This window comes from Daphnia carinata, chromosome 4 (assembly GCF_022539665.2).
Source record: "Daphnia carinata strain CSIRO-1 chromosome 4, CSIRO_AGI_Dcar_HiC_V3, whole genome shotgun sequence".
Lineage (NCBI taxonomy): Eukaryota > Metazoa > Arthropoda > Branchiopoda > Diplostraca > Daphniidae > Daphnia > Daphnia carinata.
The window spans coordinates 1,144,575-1,168,885 of NC_081334.1; the positions used below are offsets into that span (position 1 = coordinate 1,144,575).

The following is a 24,311-nucleotide window of genomic DNA, read 5'->3' on the forward strand; positions in this document are numbered from 1 at the left end:
CAAACAGGGGGAGGACCTTTTTTTTTATTATTATTTTCATATGGTGAGAGAAACATTCCGTGTGTGACAGGCAAGTTGGGGCGAAACTAATCCAGTAATTGCCTTTTCTTGCGGGACACACACAAAGAGTGGCATGGGAAATGCTCATCATGGCTAATGAAAAGCAGCTGGAAAGGAACGCATTATGTCATCAGAAGAGTGGACTGGTTGGAAAATACCAAACTTGTCAACACAAGACGAACACACACACACACACACAGATGAACCAACCACAAGATTTCGATTTTTGTTTGTACTACGCACTGCACTTTTTTTTTTATTGTCATTTTTTTTTTTTGTCGTCATCATCACCGCTGCTGGCCACATACATAAACAATCAATGGAAATTGAAACAATTTTTCGATTCCTCAGACCTCCCCCCCCCCCTTCTAACATCCCCACATTTTGTGTAACACGTACATGTACACGTCTATACGCGATATATCATAATATATTTAATATGTATACTTGTATGTCACAGACGCGAGAGAGAGACAGTAGGAGGGTGGGAAAAAAAAGTCAGGCCAGAAGAAGACTCATTGCCAAAAAAAAATAAAGAAGAAAAAGAAAAAAAAATTAACAAGAAAAAAAACAAAAAAAAAAAACAAAGAAAGTCTCCACTGGCGCGCGCCATAAGTATCATATCTCTGAGACGAAACATTTCACGACTGCGTGACACGTACGGAAGAGAGGGAACGGACTTGTGAGCAGCTCGGTTGGCAGTTTGACTCGACATCCAAACAGACAGTCACACGGGCTCACACCTGGAACCGAGACGACACACTCACACAAAAGAAAAAAAAAAAAACACACACACACACGCGTACATGACACACACAAACCAGACACACACAAGACGCTAGACGATCCGCAGCATCCGCCAACAAGTGCGAAAAAAAAAAACATACAAATCCCCATACACGCCATTGATTATGTACCCCATCATAAATCATCAAAGTACAAGGGTCTACAGCAATGTGTCCAAGATTTTGGATAACCCTCTGCCATCACCGAATCTCACTGAAAACGAAAAGAAAAATTTGAGGGGGGGGGGGAATTCAACAAATCGATGTGACATTATTTTTTTTTTTTGTTGTTGTGTTGGATTATAAATGAGGGCAAGCGAAGGGAAATCAGAAGGTACTGAGAATCAGTCAAAATGTCCAAAAAAAAAAAAAAAAAAAAAAGGAGAAAACGAGCTGGACGATATTACCATCACAGTGGACAAAAAAAAAAAAAAAAAAAGATTTCAATTCAAATTTTCGGGAGAATTTCAGAAGAGTAGAACGACATGATTTTCAACACGCTCAACGGAGGAGGAAGGGGGGGGGATTTCTAAATAAATGGAAACGTGAGAACAACGGTGTGTGTGTTGAGGGGAGGATGTTTGTTTTTTCTTCCATTTTTTGTTTTGTTTTAAATATGATAAATTGAAACGTAAGAAGGGCCGAGCTGAACAACACGAGTGTCGCATTACAAGAAACGGGAGAGTTACAATTGTTTTCTTTTTTTTTTTGCGGATTCTCCAACCCACACACACACACACTTATTAAACTTTGAACCTTCATTTTTCGTTTTAAGTGTGATGCCAAGTTTATCGTATCGCGCCAATTTGACTGTATCACTGCAGTCTAGAGGAGCATCGATTGGCGTCGTGTTTTCGAATGATTGCCGTGACTCGATGGCCGATACCCTGGATCTCTCGTCAGCTGGATCCCTTGACAAGTGAAAATCGAAGCGACTGCAAACAGAAACATGAATAAACGATGAGCACACACACACACACACAGACATCGGGGGAACATAAGAACAAAAGGCATTTACCGTCTGGTAGTTTGTGCACCATCGACCCCAAGGATCGAAAGTACGGGTGACGCATTGCATCCTGGGCTGAGATCCGCTTTTTGGCTTCATACTGCGCAAAAGGGGGGAATACGGAAAGAATGTGTGAGTAGGAATAAATTAAAGATGAAGAGAGAACACAGTTGGGTGTGCCTTACACAAAGGAACTTGTTCAAAAGGTCGAGTCCGTCGCCGTCGAGTCGAGGCGCTCTGTGGATCAAGGATTGCGGAGCGCAATGGTCAAAGCGGTATGACAAGAAATCTTCGTTGCTCTGGATGCCCGGCCACGTCTCCTCTGTCGGGCTCCCTGTGGAAACCATCGGGAAAAAATATGCCACATGTTTTTAAGTCAAACTTCTTTTTTTTTTAATGTTTCAAAATCTTATGCCTTTACCCAACAGACTGAAAATCAATTGAAGCTGGTCCTCGACTGTTGATCCCGGGAAGAGGGGGCGGCCGCTTGCCATTTCAAAGAAGATGCATCCGACTCCCCTGTAATTTATTCAAAAATCATTATGTTTACACACCCAAAAAAAAAAAAAAAAAAAGGTCAGATTTGACATTTCATCTTTCTACTATGGACTTGAGTTTGCAAAAGGTTTCCATAACAACGGCTTTTAGACAATCAATAAGTGTTTTTACTCGACGAACGGGGTGTTTGGAAAGGGGAAGGAAAATAGGAAGAGAAAGGTGGTAGGTGAGGGGGGGGGGGAGGAAAGAAAATCGAATAATAACGTAAGATATAAGATGTGTGTGTACCACATATCGATGGGCGTCGAGTACTCGGTGGATCCTAGCAAGACGTCGGGTGGGCGATACCAGAGCGTCACTACTTCGTTTGAATAGGTTTTAGTCGGCACGGATTTAGCTCGAGCCAGCCCAAAGTCGGCCAACTGCATTAAAGATAAACAACAATTAGTAAAGCACACACACACACACACACGTACATATATATATAGAACGGAGGGGAAATCAATGCCAACGCAGCCATTTTTGATTAAGAAAAAAAAATAAATAAAAAGGAACCGACCAAAACTGGCGAAATAAAATCAATTTGCATAGAACGTGACTAGAAATGAATTTCTATTTCCCTCTTTTGCATTCTAGACATTTTTTTTTTTTTTTGTTGAGGCCACTTCAGTCTACACAACGTCTTTTGTTATTTTTTTTTTCTACGTTGAAAGGCTTTCGGGAAAAATGTGAAGCCGAAAACAAAGGAATCGAAAAGAACAGACGTGTTTTGACGACGTGAAACAAGACAAACGCTAACCTTGAGTTCGCCCTTGTCGTTGATGAGCAAATTTTGCGGTTTGAGATCGCGGTGAAGAATACGCCGCCGGTGACAGTAAGACAGTCCCCTCAGAAGCTGGAACAGAAAGATCTACAAAGAAATCAGAGTTTTTAATAGAAATGCGTGTTTCTTTAATTTAAATTTAAATTATACTGACTTTGACGTTATTCATGCTGAGAATGCTGCCGCAATCGTCCATGTACTGCTTCAAGTCCTTTTCCAGGTATTCGAAGACCAGCGTCAATGACTTTTCCGTGTGGACAATGTCGTGCAGCGTCACTAAAAAAAAAAATAATAATTTAAACACCACAAAAATTAAAGAAAAATTCATTGTATAAGAATCATGTTCGATGTTCCATTTCCATTTGAAAAGCCACTAGCCAGTAGGCCATCATTCTTTATGGAAGATTCAATTAAGGGTGGGGAGGGGGGAAGGGAATTACACGCTGACCGGTGATGAAAGCTTGTCCGGAATAAGAGATTGGATAGGACGAGGGGACCTAAAAATGTATCCTGGAACATTTGGGGAAGGGCGAAAACTCCTTCCGATTCCTATCCCCCCCCCTCCTCTCCAAGGTTCTGTGAGTATGGGAAGTAAATTAGTGTAGCCCAATCAGTTTCACTATCGATTGATGGTCCTAGACTGGGACTTACTTTCTCGCAACTTTCGATCAATGAACCATAAATCAGACTGACACACACACACACACACACACTAACACTTACTAGCGGGGGTCGGGAAATAGTGTGTTGCCAACGGCTATTATTTTCCATTACACTAGTGCGATATATTTCTATTTTTGACACGCATTTTACAATTCGCTTGTGATGGAGACAAAAGTTCATCCCCACCCTGCCTCCCCTTCTCGCTTTCGCTACAACATTGTTCCAAAAATGGGCCATTTTTTGAAAGTTCGCACCCGTTCCAATGCTCAAATCAAAAACGACTTTGAACGTGGAAGTTAACTTTTACTTTAAAACCAACGTCTCCTCCCTTCTCTCGTTTTCATCATAACGGGATGAGAGTCAAAGAGAACTCGGCATTTTATTTTATTCTATTTTTATTTTTTTATTTAAAAAAAAAAGTTTTCGGATCGATAGAAGACGGTTCTCCATAGCTGCGAAAGCTTATGATGAGTTCGTGATTGGATTCACGGGGGTTTCAACAAGAAGCCGAAATGAGATTTTCATTTTTTTTTTTTTTTTTTTTTTTTCAAATCAGATGATGGGGGGGGGGGTGTAGTAGAAAAAGCGATTGCTCACCGATATTGGCGTGACGCAAGTCTTTGAGGAGAGAAACCTCACGGATGGCCGTGCACGGAGCGCCTTCCTCGTGTTCCAGACGAATCTCCTTGAGGGCCACCAGGTTGTCCGTCAGTCGCGATTTGCCTTTGTAGACGGTGGCGTACGTTCCCTACGCGCAATAGGAAAAAGGAGATGCTTAAGATTAACACACATCCCTCGTAAGAGTTCGACCCCCCCCAACAAAAAGACCAACATTGGGGAAACAAGAGGAACGTGATGGCCTCGAGCAGCGTCCATCTGCTATCCCAGCAGAATAGTCCACCTTAAGGCAAGCCTCCCCTCTTCTCTCTTCGAAGTTGTTCAAATAAAAGAAAGAAAAAAGGCCCATCCGTCAGACTACGCCATTTTGGAAAAAAAAAAAAAAAGAGATGCCCGTAATTGGTCAGGAAACGTGTGTCACGCAGTTATTTTCTTTCTTTCTTTTTTTTTTGTACAGACAGAAGAAATCCTCCTTGAGAAAAAGACACTCGCCCTTTTTTTTTCAAGGATTGCCCGTCGAAATGGCAGACCAGTTTTCCCAGTTTCTTTGATTTGCATGATCACGACTTCCGCAATTTTTTTTTTTCTTCTCCATAAATCTTTTGATCGGGACGATTGCCAATTTGACTGGAACCGACGAAAAAAAAAAAAAAAAACTGATCGCGGTGCACTGAAATAGGAAAAAGTGTGTGTGAGATGTAGCTGGCCGGGGGCCGGCTATAGATAGACTAAAGCTAAGGAGCACATCAAACCCTCACACTACCACACGTATAAATGGGAAAAAAAAAAAAACGTGAACTGACCTCTCCGAGTTTGTCGAGTTTGGTGTACGTCTCCATGCGGCCGAAGCCGATCTCAGAGAGGGACTGTCTCCGGTTGGTCCGTGTCAACGGCCCGTCGAAGATGGGACTACTGCTCGACTGTTTGGCTAGGAAGGATTCCGGTATCCGTAAATCAGCCGGTAATGACAGACGTTTGCTGATGTCTTGCTGCTTTCAACAATTGGGAGTCGAAAAATTTTTGATTTCAAATTGCAATCTTTAGGGAAAAAAATATGAAAATAAAATTAAACAAACCTCGCTGAGACGGCGATTTTTTTGGCGCATTTTGACAGGTGATGTGACGTCAGGATCGGAGGCCAATGAAACTTCCTCCGACTCGCCATCGGAGCCAATCCTCGGATGTTCGTGCAACACACCTGCCAATCAGAATTTAAAAGAAAAAAAAAATGATTCATTTGTTAGTGTATCATTGGCCAATCAAAACAAGCGACGAGGTAATGCCGGAATGGCAACAGCGCATGTTGTTTAGGTTAGTATTTACTTGTTCACTAGCTACTCGTATCACAGACTAAGAATAGTAAAGGAAAATAAGAGGGGAGACTCTTTCCCTTTTGTGTGTATGTGTGTTAACGAGCCGCCATTCACGGGGTTCGAAAATAAACTGCTGGGCAAACACACACACACACACAAGGGGGGGGGGGTATGTTGAGGCCAACGGCCACGTAAAAAGAAGCCGAGCTCCGTACGTTTGGATTTTTTTTTTTTTAATGTTCAACAAAAGATGGTCAATAGCTCGTCAATGTTGTGTTACGCCTGAATGACGACCCCGCCCTCTCCTCCCCCTTGCACGCGCAAAAGATGCCAAAAAAACGCACGAACGGGCGCATTTTTTTCCTCATCTAAAGTTCGTGTGTAATCTTCGACGACATTTCCTCTGTATCTACAGTCTTGTTCGTTTGACATCAATCGACAATCACGTAATAGCCCGACAAAAAAAAAAACGGCACCCAGCCAATTTCACGAAATCAAAATCAAGGCAAGAACTCCCGAATCCTGTTCAAACTTGATAATTGTGCTGTTTTTTTTGTTTTTTTTTAACCCGCTATGCGTAACACACAAGTCATTCTTTGTCTATCAAAATTATTAAGCCATAAATCAATAAGAAAAGGATACAAAAACAAATAGATTTCAGACTCGGCAATCGGTCACGAATGCCTCCCCCCCCCCCATCCATTTCTTTTCTTCTTCTTGTACATCAAATATTGACCAACGTCACGAAGAAAGAAAAATGGCATGAGCCAACCGAGAAGAACGGGAGGGATAAAAGAGGAATCGTTGTTTGCCAGGCAAACAGATGCTACTGTTGACCAAACAGTCGTGACGTCCATCTTCCAATAATAAATCGCGCTTGTTTGAAATAGATTTTCTTTTTTTTTTTTCTTTTTTTTTTTTTTTTTTTTTTTTTTTGAAAAGCCCCTTCTTGTTTTGGCTACTACTTTGTAAAGCACCGAAGGCGATAAGTGCGCGCAGAGACCGGCGCAGCTGCCATGTGTTACTGGGCCAGTGTTTCACATCGTTCACTACGCACCACTTCAACCGTTCAAAATCACAAAATTCCAAAAAAAAAAAAAAAATAAAATAAATACTCAAACATATTCATAAATAAATTCCCCCCCCAAAAAATTCTTCCTTATTGAATTCACGTTCCAAAAGAAACTCTTGCATCGATTTTTCACGCTAATTCACGTTCCCAAAAGCAAAAAGCCGAGAGTCTTTTTTTTTTCTTTTTCACCTAAACCCGTCGTGTTGTTTTCGGGACATGGCGATGTGGACGACGATGATGAAGAGGACGAAGTGCAATCCGAACGCTGTTGAGGAATGAAGAGGGAGAGGACACGCTCTTGGTAATTGAGGCACGAGGGGGACGTGGCCGGAGACGAATCCATTTGGCTACAACAATCGTCAAACTCTTCGGAGGACGAGCGACGAGACGTCAGTGATATGGTGGACTGTGTCAATTTCGAACGAGACAGTGGAAACATGGCTTGTGTGTGTCGATGCACTCTTCGAGTACTGAACGAAGCCCGATGAGTCTGCTGGCCTTTTTATGCCAACGGGCCATGTGAGCAGACAAATTAGTGATGGAAACCCTCCCCATGTGGAAAGAATGGGCCATCACGTGGCACGTGGACTACAACCGTCTAGGATTTAACATTATAACATGGACTACAACCGAGTTAGGATGAGTTAGCCGAAAACGCACGTGAATCACGTTTTTGTTTTCGCAGTAAGTCTCTGGCTATCGGCTCGACGTCCCGAAACAGGGAAAGCCGAACACGTGTGCGCAAGTTGAAACAAAATTTAGCATCACGTGGATTTTGATTTGAAAACATCGGTATGCAAATTGTGAGGGACATTTTCATCGCCATCCAATGAATTTTTTTTTTTTAAAGAAATGATCAGATACGGGCCCGGATTATCTCGTTTTTGCACGCGGAAAAACTAATCACGCGGCAGATGCATTAAAAGTGTCATGCGGCCTCGTACGGAAATGATTCAAAAAGCTTTGGGGTTCTCATCCCCCCCCCCCCCTCAAAACGCAAATTAGAACGGGTATGATGAAAATGAACGCCTAAAAAAAAAAAAAAAAAAAAAAAAAAATTAAAAAGATAAACAGGAAGTCTATTTCCCTCCCCACCACTCCCCTCAATGAATGTTCAAGTTTTTTCGGTGAGCTTTCCATCTGTCAGTGGCGTCCGTCGTGGAGGAGCTGCTAGATGTCGACATCTTGCCGCTTATTCAGACATCACCACATGGGCGCGAGAACATTTGCATAACGGAATGCAGTCGAAGCTGTGACAAACGCTGATGGATTCTGAGCTCTTTTTTTTTTTTTTTTTCTTAGGATTCCATCCGGTATGCCAATGGCTGACGTCATCGTTGGCTGCGAGAACGGCATTCACGATCCCGTTCTCGTGTCCCACGTGATTGACGGCTTGGGAAGGCAAACAAACAAAAAACAAAAAAAACAAACACGTACGGATCAAGTCCAACATTGCCGGACCGGAGATGGAAAAGCGTGTTGGGACTGGTGGGGCAAAACCACTTGGCATCAAGCCATTCGTATTCGATCGATCCTTTTCCTCCCCCTTCCCTATCCCCCCCCCCCCCAGGAGTGTCGTCAACTTTGAAAATCGCGCGCTATGTCGATTTCTTTAGCACGCACAAGAAAACTCTTCTTTTTTATTTATTTTTTTTTAATAAAAAGGGGGAAAGATGGTAGCAAATAACTTTTATTTTAGGGATGCGATCCTCCTACTCTTTATTTTTTTTCCCCCCGTACGATCCCTTAGGCAAACGAGTTTCGTCCCTCAACAACATGAAAAACAAAATCACGTTTTTTAAAAACATTTTTTGGGTTTAAAATTTTTAATTTTCTTTCAAACATCAGACGTAGACTCGCAATCAAAACACCGAGAATGGCGCCTGGAGGCTTCTTCATTAAGCAGAGGGATTCAATCATTGTAGGAGCCTTCTCGATGGCAATCAAAATGTCATCACAAAGTTCAAAAAAAAAAATACAGTCTGAAATTATCCAACCCTTAATTAATCGTTAGAGCGCGTTTGTCTAACCGTGAGAAGAAGACCCTCCAGCGCTGTTGCGCATTTTATTTTTTTGATTGCTCAACATAAAAAAAAAAAAAACGAATCCATCTGGGTCGTATATCCTAAAAAAAGACTGTCAAAACTCTGCTTTCGTTTTAAAACTTAACGCAAGTTAACAGACAGACGCACATGAAAAAAAAAAAAAGTAGATGATACTTGAAACGAAAGAGATCAATGCAAGATCCGCCTGGAGCACGTACTCCACGTTAAAAGGATGAAGTAACAGAGAAGGACTTGATAATTGAACGCAATATAGCAGTCGGCAGCACACAGAACGGGGACAAGAAAAAGACTGTGTAACCTAATCCGCCAGAATAATGATTGTACTCGCCCGGCAGACACGTACTCTCTCCCCCCCCCCCCCAAGCCACCCTTAACTATTAGGTTCTTTACATTGTTGTCTGCATAAATGTATGGCCATGAATATAGTAGCAACGAAGGGACGGCCCCCCCCCCGTTCCAGTGAATAACACAAAAAAGAAAGGGAACGGACATGAAAGAAAACAAACCGGATATATACCGTGAACGGACACCAGATAACAAGACGTTGAGGACGTCTAGTGATCGACGTCACAGTCAGGTCCGCGACGCCAGAAACACAACAATAGCGCAATTCAATACGAGGGGGGGTGATAAAAAAAAAAAAATAGGAAAAAATATATATCTATACATACTGGGTTGTCATTCTAGATTTTCCAATGACGTCATTTCTAACTTGATCATGTTCCAATGACAGCCAGGCGTGATGCCTTGTGGGGGTGGAAAAAGGACTAAGGGGGGGGAGGGCTGAACGAAATTCAATTGTACATCCCTGAGGGGAGATTTAAAAGGCAGTGACACGAAGCGTCGTTACGTTTCTTCACCCTGTAGCCCATCCCCATCCCTTCTTTAAAAAAAGAGGAGAAGGTGCATCGCTCTCGGTGATTGAATGACATCCGAAATGAGAGTCAGGAAATTCAATTTTCACATTTTCATCTTCGAGAAGAAGTTGACTTTCCAATCTCCATGTTTTTGATTTCTCTCTCTCTCTCTCTCTCCCTCCCTCCCACTTCCTATTCTCACGAAGTTTGTATGCAAACATTGAACTGAAACATCGTTTGCCAGCACACACACACACACACACACGTCATTGCCGGAATTCATTCAAGCGTCGTCTGGTACTAATGCGCAGGGGGAACGCTGAATATATATATATATAAATAATCCAGGAAAAAAAAAAAAAGATGGATGGTTTGGTGGGGTGTGGCATCTTTAGAAACCGGATGCTGCTATCGCACACGGTTATTTTCAACAATTTCGGGTTGTGTGGCTTCTTATTATCTGGCCGTGCAGAGGAAATATCTGAGCTTGGCATCTTCAAAAACAAAACAAAACAAAACAAAAAAAACAAACAAAAAAGGCATTTTGCTTTCTGATTTTCGTTTTCTCCGGTTTCCGTTAGGCGGCTCATTAGCAAAAGAACAAGCCACAAAAAACTTGTAGGATTACAAAACGAGGACAAACCAGAGGTGCTGGAATGTAGCACACACACACAAAATTTGTTTTTCCCTGTTCAATGTCATTTGACTATTCTCGTCTTCTCAGCTCGCAATCCAGAAATCGATCGACTACAACAATCGGCCCGTCCAACAACACGATCGTAAAAACGAACTATCCAGGTCATATAACGCTCCTGTTTTTGTTTTATTTTTTTTTTTTAAAAAGAGAAAGATTTCCTATTTTTATTCTCTGCTGTCAGTGAACAATTTCAAGTGTAAATCATTATCTCGTACTGAAGGTCTTGAACGTCATTTACAGTTGAATGGAACCTTTCAGGTTCAAAGCCATTTTTTTTCTTTTGCGCGTTATTTTTCTCTGTGTGTCAGGTGAATATAAAAATAAAAATCTTTTGGTTGGAATCGACAACCGAATGATGGATGGCATTTCCATTTTCTTTTCACGCTCCCATTACACGAAAAGGGGGGGGGGGGGATCAACAATAAGAAAAGAAGGCCGAGGTTCTTTTCTGCATCATTCCAGTCGATCAAGTTGACGTCTGCGACTGTCACATCGTTTCCAGCCTTTTGCTTCCGGCTTTTTATCTGTCAAGAGGGATGTAGGCAAAAACACACACACGCACACAGGCTATCCAAACAAAGAAAGTAGGATATCAGTCCCTTTCCTTTCACATTGGTAAACATCAATAAAAAGAAAAGATAACATATTTTCAGCAAGGGCAGCTCGCTTTCGTCATCAAGACGTACCTACTCGCCTATCAGTTCTCAAAAATCCCCCCCCTCCCAAAAAAAAGCGTAGACGATATTAAAAAAATCGGGACACGAAAATTCTTATCTGTAGCGCGCACTGTTGCCCAACGAGCTCGACCAAACAAATAGATTTAAAAAAAAAAAAAACGCTAATTCTTCATTTTAGGAGGCAAGGAATGAGAACAAAAAATGTGCCGACAAGAAAAAAAACAAAAAACAGAGGATCGGGAGTGTCATGGTTCCATAAAAAATAAAGGGTCGTTAAAAAGAATGGAGGGAACATGTCATTTGCGAGATGAATAGGATCGTTCAAAACGGGGGATTGCACATTATGATGAGAAAAGGATCATGGCAACAGTGTTTCGCTAAACTGCCAGGTGGATCTTTGATCCCCTCCCCCCCCCCCCCCGAAATATCCGAGATCGATATTTGGAACAATAATAAAAAAAAAAAAAAAGAAGGAAAAGAACAAACAAAGCGTGAGAGAGGTGATTGAACCTGAACAACTCGTGCGGAATAATATCGTTTTGATCGACAGTTGGGGCCAGCCAAAGAATTTCTTCTTTACGTTTACATACATGTTTTATGTTTATCTATACGTATTTTTTTTTTCCCGTCGTAGAAGGTTTAAGCTTTCGTACCAGCGTTGAATACGAAAACTGTTTAGATGCACGGAACAAAACGAGGCTCAAAGAACCCTCCAAATACGCGTAAGCTTCTCAAGAAAGAAAAAAAAAAAAAATTAAGAGGGGCTTTGAGAGGATGCTGTATATATATATAAGTCTCGCATGAATAATGCCGGACAACACGGGGGCCTTCGTCGTTTCTGCCAAGTCCCATGGTAATCCGCATTTTCTTTTCTCGTATACGAGATGAAGACCTAGTGTCAATAGACCGACCTAGAACTTCTTCTTCTTCTTCTTTCTGGGGGCCAATATCGTGGACCACATTCGAAAAAGGTTCCTTGACCGACATGCGAACGACTCCTATTCGGCCCGTTTCATCCCCCCTTTTCTTTTTTTTTTATATTTGAAAATTCTTCTTTTTTCTTGGACGAAAACTGTCGGGTCCTGGCCGTGAAAGTTTATCGGACCGTACGAGCCCCGGCTCCTTTTCTTTTTTTCCCCTTTACTTCAATAAACTTTTAAAGAACTCTCAAAGTTTCCTAATGAGAAAACCTTCGACGTACGTCCCCCCTCGCCTTCAACCTCTAAAGAATTGTAAATCTCATTTCCCAGAGAAGAAGAAGAAGAAGAAAAAAAAATTTTTTTTAAAGCTTTTGCCAAGATGAAGACGGAATGCGGAATTCCGTACGCCCATGCCAAACCGTGACTCTCCCCCATCTGTTTTTCCCCGCTTATTTTTTTTCTTTTTCGATAACAAAAAAAAAAAAAATGAACACACACGCACACACAAAGATAACGAAAAACCTTCGCAAAACCGCATCGAACCGGAGGGCGTAAAAAGACGCGGGCCGACGGTGAACGGTAAATCGGTGTCTGGCCAGATTCTTTTTTTTTTTTTTCAATTGACTTTAAAAGAACATTTGTCTTCTTGCAATTCTATTTAAAAAAACTGAAATCTAGGTATCGATTTCTCCCCCAAAACCCCCTGATTTTCAAAAGGGGAACCGTGAATCGTCCTTCAAACGTGACGTCAGGACCGAACCCTGGGCCATCCTTACCGAGAGTGAAGCTGCGAGTGGTGTTGTTATTAGCGACGCCGTTGTTGGTCGAGTTGGCGGCGGCTGCAGCGGCGGCCACGGCGGCAGCTTTACGGCGCCCGCGTCCCCTGGAACCCAACGAGGCGAACCAGTGGCCGATCTTGTGGCCGCCCACTGTCGACCACGACATCTCATCCATGGCCACTGAAGTGACGACGTTGACTTCCGCCAGTTGAGGCATGTCCAGATGTTTTGAGGAACAATAAATTTCACGTCAATCCTCGGCGCACACTGTTTGCAATCATCGACTAAGTCGATGAAAAAGAACACGAAAACGCAGCACAGCTACTTGTTTCGTTGCCTTTTTTCTTTCTATGTTCTATTCAGCACTTGACGTTGCTCATAGCCAATGGCAATACGTCCTTGGCTTTGCGTTCGAATCGACGAAAAAAACAAAACAACAACACACACAGTCAAATGTTGCTTTTTCCTACTAGAAACATGTGACCTTTAGACTAGGCACGCTACGTCGTTTTCACGAACGAAGCAAATACGACAAGGCTGGAGAAGACGGTACACTCCCCATCTGCAACTGGCATCTGGCTCTCCCTTCTCGCATCTTCTTATACAGGAAAGAAAAAAAGAGCTCTAGAGAGAGAGAGAGAGATCAAGGGGCGGAGTTTCTTCCGCACAAGAGGCCCGAGACACGCTACCCCCGCAGCGTTCCATTAGGGCGCATCTACAAGTTTGTCGACATCTAGCGAGAGATTCCGTAGGGACGTGTTGGCGACGACATCCGTAAAAGAAAATAAACTGCGTTTACTAATGTCGTAAGGCCATACCTGGCGATGACTTCCCCCGTGGCTTAAAAAATGTTCTTTTTCGTCTCAAGGTCGAATGACAAGAATCCACGGGTTTCCGTTTCCAGAGAAAATCGCACTGTTTTATCCTCCCTCTTTAGTGACATCACAAGTCTACGTTACGAAATTGTTACCCACCCCTTCCAGGCTGATATGGTTTTCAAAAGAAAATAATAATAATAATCAATAAAAATAAAATTCGTCCAACATCAGAACGAGTGCAAAAATCGACATAGTCAAACGATAGGATTACATGTTGCAAACTAGGGCTTTATACTGCGACAATCACGCGACCTGGTTATTTTCCTTCCTTTTTCTTTTTACAACGTAAATGTTGCGAGGCTACGTTGGTGGGATAAGATAACTCCTTGAACTTAAACAAGATTAGGTAGAACTATTTACGATGCAGACAAGGAGGTCTCTCAGTGGGAGATTATCGCATTTTATCGTTGGCGGATTCACGCAGGTCGGAATTGCAACACTATGGACATTTTCATGTTTTCGACGAACAAAAAATAGATCACCTCTCTTTAATGCACAAAACATTTGGCCTCAATACCGATATTCTACCCGGAAAACGCAAAAATGAACAACATTCATTTCAGGAAATTCCAACAGACCCAAATAGCTTTTCTATTCGCATCTTAAAGATATTCATGTTCTTGGTGATGTTTATGTGCAAGTTTCAGCGAATGAAACTGAATAACTGGGAAATCATGGCAGATGTTCTAGAAATTTACCACCCTATCTGAGATTTAGTAAGCACCAGTATCACCAAGAAAGAAGAGTCAAATCAATAAATGGCAAGGCAGTTTTCCTACCTGGCCTGTGGTTGACATCAATAATTCGTGAGTGAGAGAGTGAGAGCCTCCTGTGGTTTTTTGTGAAGGTTGACGTATGGTGCATGCCTGAATGAAGGATATACAAGTTGGAAATGTTATTTTCTTAAAAATATAACTAACTAACATTTTCTTTTCATTATCACCATTATTCTTGACTTCGCCATTGCTCTCTTCTATGGTTAAATGTTCAGCCAGCTCAGACAACGAGCTTTCGATGCTGAAACGGAAAGTCTGAGAAAGTCGTCGGCGTATCTTCTTGAGGCTCATTGCAGCAATTTCGGTCTGCCCAATCCAACACAGTCCAACACAAATCACTCACAAAAGGACAAGAGCAAAATATTTCACTAAACTACAAAAAGAAGAAGAATTTCCTAAACTTTACTTGACATGTACAACGGAATCACAGATCTGAGTAAGGACAATAATCAGCATTCAAGGGCATCGACATGCTTGCAACATTACAGCACTGTTTATCAGCCATTTGGCTGTACAACCAAAGCTGACATCTAGTGAAATTTCTTGGGCATGCGACTTGTAGCCACCTAACGGTAAAATAGCTGGCTAAGGTCTAAATCACGAGGGCGATGCAGCATAACGTGAAATCCCAGAAACGCATGATTTTGTATACATACCTTGGCTAACCACAGCTATATCTATAATACAAAGATACACGAATGATTTAGTTTAGATGGAGATCGTGATTTAACTATCCAGATGAGCCCATGCTTAAAGGAAATTTCTCCGCCATCTCCTTCCCTATTTTATCTTTGAAATTAATCTCTATGTTGAAGAAACTGTAAAAAGTTATGATAGGAACACTTTCTTCGATTCGGAAGGCATATAGGGAAATTATTGTCTTCTTCTTGCTCAACTTCGTTTTTTAAATCATGGTCTTTAAAAATAAAAATATTTAAGATTCTCGATTCTAAATCATAATCGAAGTAATAATTGTCATTGTCAATTCGTCACTAGAAATTCGAAAGCCTGGCACTAAGACTGGCAACCCCGGTTTGATCATTCCCGCCAATTTCCATCATTCGCAATCCTCATGGTTCTTTGTGACATTCTTTGTTGCTTCTCCGTACTACTGGAGATTAGACTTCTTGGTGTCTGTGGCGGTTATTTCGTTTTTGTGTCAACAATATTTCTTCATTATTAGTCTTAACCACGAATTTGCGTATCTTGTGCACGAAAAGAAATTTTTTTTTTTGCGCGAAATTGTTAAAATCGAAAAATCAGCGCGATGTCGGTAAGTTTTGTTTGTATGAATCATCTTCATTACATATTTACAGTATGGACGTTCTTTACAGGATTATAATGCTGCATCACCTCCACCAATGAGCGTGTCTTCGTTGGAGCCTGCTACTCCATCCAGTCGTAGAGCAGGAAGAAGAGTTAGGTCACAATCAAGAGCCTCTGCAACAAGTGTCGAAACAGGAATCACTACTGGGGGAGCAGCAGGCTCGGTTGCAGATGATGAATTGCCTGAATTTGATGATGAACAGGATTTGGGTGGAGATGATGATGATAATGCAGTTTTGGAAGAGGATGAAGATGAAGGAGAAGAGCTCTTTGGGGATAACATGGAAGCGTATGAGCTTATTGTTTCCCCCTTGTGTTTTCGATTTTAGATTTCAATATGAATTTATTTGAAAATAGAGATTATCGGGCCATTCCTGCTTTGGACCGCTATGATGGAGAAGAATTGGATGAGTCTGATTATGATGCTATCTCTGAAACAGGGCGTAGGGAAGCAGAAAGAGCCATGCGCAAAAGAGATCAAGAAATGGGTGTTGGAGACATGCGAAGAGGGCTCTTTTACGGTTAGTTACACCTTTCAAGAATATTGATGTCTTTTACATCCAGTTATTTCTTGCAGACGAGAGTGATGAGGATGATGAAAGTCGCCCTGCGAGAAAACGTCGTTTGGCTGAACGTGCGGCTGAAGGAATGGAAGTGGAAAATGAACAGGTTTGTGCTGGCAGTGTCACTTAAAAATATGTTGGATTCTAATTTGTATGAATTGTCTAGGCTGTTGAATCCATTGAAAACTTGGAGGACATGCAGGGTTACTCTGTGAGTGAATGGGTATCACTTCTAGCCCCAAGAATGGAAATTTTGAATCGCTTCAAAAACTTTCTTCGTACTTATACAGACTCTAAAGGCAACGCAATTTTTAAGGAGAAAATTCGTCATATGTGCGAAGGTTTGTCTTAAAACCACTGCGTTTATTACATAATTTTTGTCGAGTACACTTATCGTTTCTTTCTAGAAAACAAAAGTAGCTTCGAGTTGGATTACAACAAACTTGCGTCCGAGGAGCACGTATTGGCTTACTTTTTACCTGAAGCGCCCCTTGAAATGTTGGCAATATTCGATGAAGCTACGAAAGATATTGTTTTGGCTATGTTTCCCCAATATGAACGAATTGCTAAAGAAATTCACGTCCGTATTACTGATTTGCCCCTGGTAGAGGATATCCGTTCTCTGAGACAGCTGCACTTGAACCAACTCGTCCGTACACATGGTGTCGTTACTGCACAGGTATCACCAAGCAAAATCAAAATGATTAACTAATCGTTTGCTGTATCATCAACTTAATTATTTGTTAAGACTGGAGTACTACCACAGCTTTCGGTCGTAAAATATGATTGTAACAAATGTTCCTACGTTCTGGGACCATTTGCTCAAACCCAAAATAACGAAGTGAAACCCACTTCCTGTCCAGAGTGTCAAAGTACTGGTCCCTTTCAGGTATTTTTCATTTTTTTTTTATTTATAGATATTAAGAAGTCTTCCATAACTAAATTGTTATTCCCAGATCAATATGGAACAAACTGTCTACCAAAATTATCAAAGAGTAACATTACAAGAAGCTCCAGGTAAGGTAGTAGCTGGTCGTCTACCACGAGCGAAGGATGCCATTCTGCTTGGAGATCTCTGCGACATGTGCAAGCCTGGCGATGAAATAGAGCTCACTGGCGTCTACACGAATAATTATGACGGTTCACTCAATACTGCCCAGGGCTTTCCCGTATTCGCCACCGTCCTTTTGGCCAATCATATTGCTAAAAAGGATGGAGATGCTTCCACCCGTTCCTTAACTGATGAAGATGTCAAAGCAATTATGGCCCTCAGCAAAGACGAACGCATTGCTGAGCGTATTGTTGCAAGTATCGGGCCCTCCATCTACGGTCACAACGTAAGAAATTGCTTCCTTTGATATCTGAATTCATGAGGTAAAGTTGCATTAAACGTATTCATTTTCAGGATATCAAACGAGCGCTAGCCCTAGCTTTATTCGGAGGAGAATCCAAAAACCCAGGGCAAAAACATCAGGTCCGAGGTGATATCAACGTGTTGATTTGCGGTGATCCCGGTACAGCCAAGTCACAATTTCTAAAGTATGTGGAAAAAATTGCCCCCCGAGCCGTTTTTACCACTGGTCAAGGTGCTTCGGCCGTCGGTCTAACAGCCTATGTCCAGCGTTCGCCAGTTACACGCGAGTGGACCCTTGAGGCTGGTGCACTCGTTTTAGCGGATAAAGGGTTCTGTCTTATTGACGAGTTTGATAAGGTAGGCTGACTTTTGTTTACATTTTCCATAAATGTTCTAACAAAAATATAATGTGTCTATTATTAGATGAACGATCAAGATCGAACATCAATCCATGAAGCTATGGAGCAGCAAAGTATTTCGATTTCGAAGGCTGGTATTGTGACGTCCTTACAAGCCCGTTGCTCCGTCATGGCTGCTGCCAATCCTTTGGGTGGGCGCTACGATCCATCAATTACCTTTTCCGAAAATGTGAGAAATCTCATAGGCCATCATGTTAGAATGTATACCAACATTAATTTTTGCTTTCGTGTAGGTGGATTTGACGGAACCCATTTTGTCCCGTTTTGATATCCTTTGTGTTGTACGAGACACGGTCGATGCCGTTCAGGATGAATACTTAGCGCGATTTGTTGTCAATTCGCACATTCGCCACCACCCCAATGTCACCAATTCTGAACAGGCATATTTATTTCCATTTTTAAAAATCACCAAATCGTAATGCGTTGATATTCTGTTATTAGATGGAAAACAATCCTGTCGACATCAACGATACGAATCTTTCTGGTGTCGAAAAAATTCCTCAAGATCTCCTCCGAAAATACATCACATACGCTCGTGAAAAAATACATCCAAAGTTACACCAAATCGACCAAGATAAGATTGCGCGTATGTACAGCGATCTCCGAAGAGAATCAATGGTAAGGTTTCCTAGTCCAGTATAAAATTTCATCTGTTCTCAGACGGAAAAAAAATTCTCATTTTGATTTGATTTATTTTCTTTTTAAATTCACCATTCCATTGCATCGTAGGCTACCGGGAGCATTCCTATCACCGTCCGCCACATAGAAAGCATGATTCGATTGGCCGAAGCACACGCTAAGCTCCATTTACGTGAATATGTTATTGACGATGATGTTAATATGGCTATCCGAGTCATGCTCGAATCATTTATCGACACCCAAAAGTATTCTGTCATGCGAACTATGCGAAAAGTGAGTTTTTATTAATTATTAATATTTGCATTGAAATTTAAATACTTTCCCTCTTGTAGACATTTGCTCGTTATCTGGCTTACAAACGAGATAATAACGAATTACTCTTCTTCCTCCTTCGCCAACTGGTCCATGAACAAACAGTTTATTTGCGCAACCGTTTCGATAGCGAGCCGGACACTGTTGAGATTTTAGAATCCGATCTCATCGACCGGGTACGAATATTATCATGCAGAATTTCGGATAATATCTAACTGATTTTGGATGTTTGTAGGCTCGCCAAATCAACATACTAAATCTCAAGCCATTCTACGAAAGTGAGATTTTCCAGGCGAATCGGTTCACTCACGATCCGAAAAAGAAAATGATTATTCAGACACTTTAAGGGATGTCAGTTATAAAAACAGCTGGACAAATGATTGCTGTGGTAACAAACAATTTTGTCCTTTAAACATGTAGATAAATTTTCATCATCTTTCCATTATCGGGAGGAAACCTCCTCTTGGCCGTATTTTTTTTTTAGGTGATACATTACTATGTATTACTTAGTGCGTATTTAATGATGTTTTTACGTGTCATATTAAATGCATGTTCTTTGCCGGTATGATGTTTTCGTATTTTTTTTTATATGGTCATTTTCCTGCTTTGATTGGCCATTTGAATTTTAGCTGTTCATATGGTCAAATTTCATACAGAATTTTTAGAAGAGAGTCTCTTGCATTGAACCTACAGTTTTCAATGTATTACTGTATACCACCAGGCGAAGGCAAAATTTAAGGGTAAACTGCATTTGAATTAAATATTTTAATAAGTAATTAATTTTTATTATGAATGACAATATAGGTAGGGTCTACCTTGTTATGGTGCAGCCAGGTCTTTCAGTAACCAGTTATTGTTAAAAAGTGAAACACCGGAAAAGCGAAAGTTGAATTTCACTAGATACATAAGTGCATGCATCAAGGGGCCTGCTCAACAATATGAACGGAATACCCAGCCATATTTGTACCAGTTGATCTTAGGAAATCTACCAGACGGGTTGCAACCAATTTCCCTCGCCACCGATTTCGATTGTCACACTTAACCTTTCAGTGCGGCATCACATCGCAGTAAAAGAAAACTACGCTGTTCTTTTTCTACAATTACTGGCGTACCTGTTTGAAGTTACACCAATGGAAGGACTTCAAAAAATGCGTTTGCGCATTTCTTCTTTGTCAGCCTATTGGAAAACCTACGTTTTAGTGCTGTTGCCGTTAATTCTTTTACCGCTACCGATCATGGGGAGTGGAAAGGTAAGATTCATTTTAATCTTATTTGGATGAGTAACGAAGTTTAGTAAGAGAAAACGCAAAGATGTAACTGAATTAAATTTAGGCTTAATTGTATTTAAAGTTGAGATCCCGATAAGCTTGCTCGCAGTTAAACTTTATCATGAGGAATTCGAAAGCATGGTCAATTTCATTGTGACTTAATCGTTTTTTCTTTCTCTTTTCTCGATACAAGTAGAAAGTAAAACTGAACTTGATTCCACTTTCTCTTCTTAATGCACTCTGTAAATCCTGATCCCCAATCAATTTAACCTAAAATAGGAGCTGCTTGAAGTTTTTTCCCGACCATTCTTTTTATATGTGTTCAAACAGTTACAAAATTGCCACTAGCTATTGTGTACGAACGTTCGGAACTGTTATACGTTTCTTTTGACCTTGAAACTCCAGAGCATTCTTGGCCATGCAAGAAAAATTTACTGCGAATATTTCGTAGGTATGAGAATAATTCGAGGCATGGGATGCAAGGCCCCACGGCAATTCCGCGTGAGTTTTGCCCGCAAACTGCACGAGGATAAAACTTAACCATTTTAATTTTAACTGTTTTGAAAAAATTATCCCACAGTTGCATGATGTAGCTAAGAATAATACTATGTATTTTAAATAGTTTAATGTACTGCTGAATTCAGTGCACTAAAATGAATAACCTTTATGTTTTCTCGTATCCTGTAGGAAGCACGAACAGGCTTTGTAATCATCATAATGGCAGTTTACTGGATGACGGAAGCTTTGCCTGTACCTGTTACTAGTCTGCTTCCTGTCGTCCTCTTCCCTTTACTTGGCATTATGAATACAGGAAAAGTCTGCACTGCATACATGAAGGTAGGATTGATTGCACAGAAGATATATTTATTGCACATTACGTCACTAATGCAAGTGGAAAATTATATCATTTTCCCCCGCTTTAAATCGTAGGAAACAAACATGATGTTTATAGGAGGCCTGATGGTAGCTTTGGCAATCGAGCATTGCAATTTGCACAAGAGAATTGCTTTGAAAGTTTTGCTTTACGTCGGCGCTAGTCCTAGATGGTTTGGCATTTTAATTATGTTTTTCCAAAAAATCAAAGTTACAGGTGATTTTTCATGCTACTATATAAAACAATTGATGTCGCATGCACAGGTTGATGCTAGGATTCATGTTGACCACCATGTTTCTGTCCATGTGGATTTCAAATACAGCTACCACTGCCATGGTACGTACAATCCCTTTGGATAACGCCAACTATGATTGACACTTTAATCTTTGAATTTCAAACTAGATGGTTCCTATCGTTGACGCCGTGGTACAAGAGCTGTTTAAGGTTCGTTCACTTCATTTTATCTAATCAAAGTTTTGAGTAGCAATATACGTTAAAAGTAGACAATAAAATCAACGTCTTTGTCCGTTTCACATAAAGGACAAGGTGGAGGAAACGAAGAAAGATTCAGACGTCCGTGTAATTCCAAATGGGTTGTCGACCTCTTCATCCTCGCTCGATATTGAACATACGTTTGAAAGCATTTGCCAGAATTCTGAAACAGGATCCGTAGATTCCGTTGCTGACTACGTTGGTAAAAGCTGCATGGAACTGACAACCTCTGGAGAGCAAAGGTACGGCTGCCTATATTCCTCGTATTTTTCTAATGATCATTTCTTCCTCCTCAGTCAATAATATCGCCTCTACGAATTTTTTTTTATTCCACTTCTTGCTTATGATTCTGAGGGGTAATTATTTCTTCCAATTGAAAGTGGTTTCCAAAAATTCATTCTCCTTGGGATTTTTTTTCTCTTTTAAAAACTTAACTTCATAAAGTGTATCAAAAGAAGCATATATTCACTGTCTGACTTCTGGGGCAACTAATTTTTTAAAAATTATGTCTGTTTGGGTATCAGAAATAATGTACCGAATTCAGAATGTTTGGTAAATCACGACAGATGCGCCGACAACCCTGATGACAAAAAGAAAATCGGTAGCTGTGTACTCATGTCTATTGCATACGCTTCCAATATTGGAGGTACTGGATCTCTCATAGGTTCCGGTCCGCAATTAGCCCTTAAAGGAATATTGAATGAGTGAGTTGTTGATCTCTGCAAATCTCTTTTAATGCTGTATTTAACAATAGCACTAGAAGACCAAGTCTAACGTTAATCTGTTTGCAGGTTGTATGGCTCAGATTCTGGTTTGAATTTTGCCACATGGATGGCATTTAATGTTCCAGGGATGCTTATCAACACATTCTTTGCATGGATATGGCTCCAGTATTTATTCATTGGATTCAAGCGGTAAGACATTATCAGCTTTTCTTATTTTTCATTTTCTTTCTAAGAATAGCCTTTTGCTGCGATGGAGAATTGGATGTTTACCTCGCTTTTTTTTTAGAACAACGGTAGACGAAAAAGGAAAAGCTGTAATTGTTAAAAAGCTAATTAGGAAAAAGTATGAAGAATTGGGACCAATGACCTTTCACGAACTGGTGACACTCATTTTATTCGTTTTGTGTGTTGTGCTCTGGTTTTTCCGCGACCCGCAATTTATCACTGGATGGTCCGAATTCTTACCTGCCGTGTAATTAATATAACATTTGCACTTGCACCTACAGTTAAGGATAAGAAGGTTTTAAATTTCTTTAATCTGCTTTTTCTTTTTTGGCGTAGAGAAGTGGATGATGCAACTGCAGTAATGGCTATCGTCATGCTTTTTTTCATCATCCCAGCAAAGCCAAAATTTTGGTTCAGTAATCCAGGAGGTAGAGCCAATTGGGTTATTACAATGCAGGATACTTAATAATTTCATTACAGCTAGCATTACTAATCTTTTTTTAAAATTATTTTATTCTTTGGCTTTTTTTGTGTTCAGAAAGAAATTCCGATCGATCCAGTCCTGCCCTTTTGGAATGGAAGTATGTACAGGATAAACTACCGTGGGGAATCGTTCTTCTTTTAGGTGATTTTTATTCAAATTGGTTGGTACTAAAAATGATTTTGATTTTAAAGGTGAGAAATTTTGTTTAAAGGCGGGGGTTTCGCCATATCCGATGCCTCAAAAATATCCGGACTTTCTACTTGGCTTGGAAGTCAATTAGCTGGTTTAAGTGTCCTGCCTCCATTTGCAATAATGATGATTATTTGCATCATGACCGCTGCCGTAACGGAAGTGTAATGTTCATAGCCTATAGCTTCAGTTTACTTATCTCTTGAATGAAATTAGTATACAATTTTCTTTTGTTGCTAGCGCATCTAACACAGCTACAGCCAATATCCTTCTACCTATTTTGTCTGAAATGGTAAGTGAAAATAGATGTTTTTTACGCATGTATCAGATAGTTGCAATATAAGATCGCCTCATCATTAAAATAGGCAAATACTGTACAAGTCAACCCACTATTTCTGATGCTGCCTGCAACGGTCACTTGGTAAAAAAAAATCACTTAAAATGTTAGTTTCTAATATTAATTTGAAGTAATTCTTAATACGTCACAGTTCGTACGCCTTCATGTTGCCAGTGGCCACTCCTCCTAATGCAATTGTTTTCGCTGCAGGGAAAATGAATCCGATTGACATGGTAACTTTTAACGTAATTGATTACCGACCAAGTCACAGGAAGCACAATGTTTATTACAGATGAAGGCCGGTTTCTTCATGAACATAATATGCGTTTTCACCATTTGTGTGCTGACTACCAGCTTTGGTAGTTTGATATTTGGATTCAACGAGTTTCCAGAGTGGGCCATTCCCAAAGTATCAAACGAAACCATAGTTACGGTTTTACTTATCTCAAACTACACCACCCAGTGAAGACAATCCAAGAAATAGAATTGAGTGTGGATGTATATATAGGGTTAATCTCAACAAAACTTTTGCACACTTATTTTGATGAATGGTTTTCTATGTTAATGCCGGCTTGTAGAAAAAAGAGCGCCATGATTTTCAATGAAAGAAAGA

The 24,311-nt window shown here is 40.7% G+C and overlaps 3 protein-coding genes across 4 annotated transcripts; 2 read left to right on the forward strand and 1 right to left on the reverse strand.

Annotated features, from left to right (window-relative positions):
* Nucleotides 1-655: 655 nt before the first annotated feature.
* LOC130694764 (cyclin-dependent kinase 17-like) lies at nucleotides 656-15,001 on the reverse strand. 2 transcript variants are annotated; one of them, XM_057517854.2, is made up of 12 exons: nucleotides 14,659-15,001; nucleotides 14,495-14,581; nucleotides 5,533-5,654; nucleotides 5,260-5,445; nucleotides 4,436-4,586; nucleotides 3,330-3,451; nucleotides 3,152-3,262; nucleotides 2,641-2,774; nucleotides 2,276-2,373; nucleotides 2,040-2,188; nucleotides 1,864-1,954; nucleotides 656-1,780 (listed from the first exon to the last, which is right to left on the reverse strand). In XM_057517854.2, the coding sequence occupies exons 1-12, from the start codon at nucleotides 14,780-14,782 to the stop codon at nucleotides 1,671-1,673; spliced, it is 1,485 nt and encodes a 494-aa protein (XP_057373837.1). In that variant the 5' UTR covers nucleotides 14,783-15,001; the 3' UTR covers nucleotides 656-1,670. The 2 variants fall into 2 exon arrangements, with proteins under 2 accessions (XP_057373837.1, XP_057373836.1); XM_057517853.2 differs by lacking the exons at nucleotides 14,495-14,581; nucleotides 14,659-15,001 and adding an exon at nucleotides 12,835-13,081.
* Nucleotides 15,002-15,517: 516 nt separating this feature from the next.
* LOC130694806 (DNA replication licensing factor mcm2-like) lies at nucleotides 15,518-19,669 on the forward strand. Its single transcript, XM_057517916.2, has 15 exons — nucleotides 15,518-15,764; nucleotides 15,826-16,106; nucleotides 16,175-16,338; nucleotides 16,395-16,486; nucleotides 16,547-16,721; nucleotides 16,788-17,059; nucleotides 17,129-17,269; nucleotides 17,337-17,717; nucleotides 17,786-18,091; nucleotides 18,158-18,322; nucleotides 18,387-18,533; nucleotides 18,595-18,771; nucleotides 18,883-19,065; nucleotides 19,125-19,280; nucleotides 19,340-19,669. The coding sequence occupies exons 1-15, from the start codon at nucleotides 15,759-15,761 to the stop codon at nucleotides 19,448-19,450; spliced, it is 2,757 nt and encodes a 918-aa protein (XP_057373899.1). The 5' UTR covers nucleotides 15,518-15,758; the 3' UTR covers nucleotides 19,451-19,669.
* Nucleotides 19,670-20,078: 409 nt separating this feature from the next.
* LOC130694759 (Na(+)/citrate cotransporter-like) lies at nucleotides 20,079-24,309 on the forward strand. Its single transcript, XM_057517841.2, has 16 exons — nucleotides 20,079-20,354; nucleotides 21,060-21,209; nucleotides 21,303-21,418; nucleotides 21,510-21,582; nucleotides 21,649-21,690; nucleotides 21,787-21,980; nucleotides 22,305-22,442; nucleotides 22,530-22,652; nucleotides 22,750-22,935; nucleotides 23,025-23,116; nucleotides 23,227-23,313; nucleotides 23,384-23,525; nucleotides 23,602-23,653; nucleotides 23,727-23,782; nucleotides 23,850-23,931; nucleotides 23,991-24,309. Exons 1-16 carry the CDS (start codon nucleotides 20,235-20,237, stop codon nucleotides 24,162-24,164), a joined length of 1,827 nt encoding a protein of 608 aa, XP_057373824.1. The 5' UTR covers nucleotides 20,079-20,234; the 3' UTR covers nucleotides 24,165-24,309.
* Nucleotides 24,310-24,311: the final 2 nt, after the last annotated feature.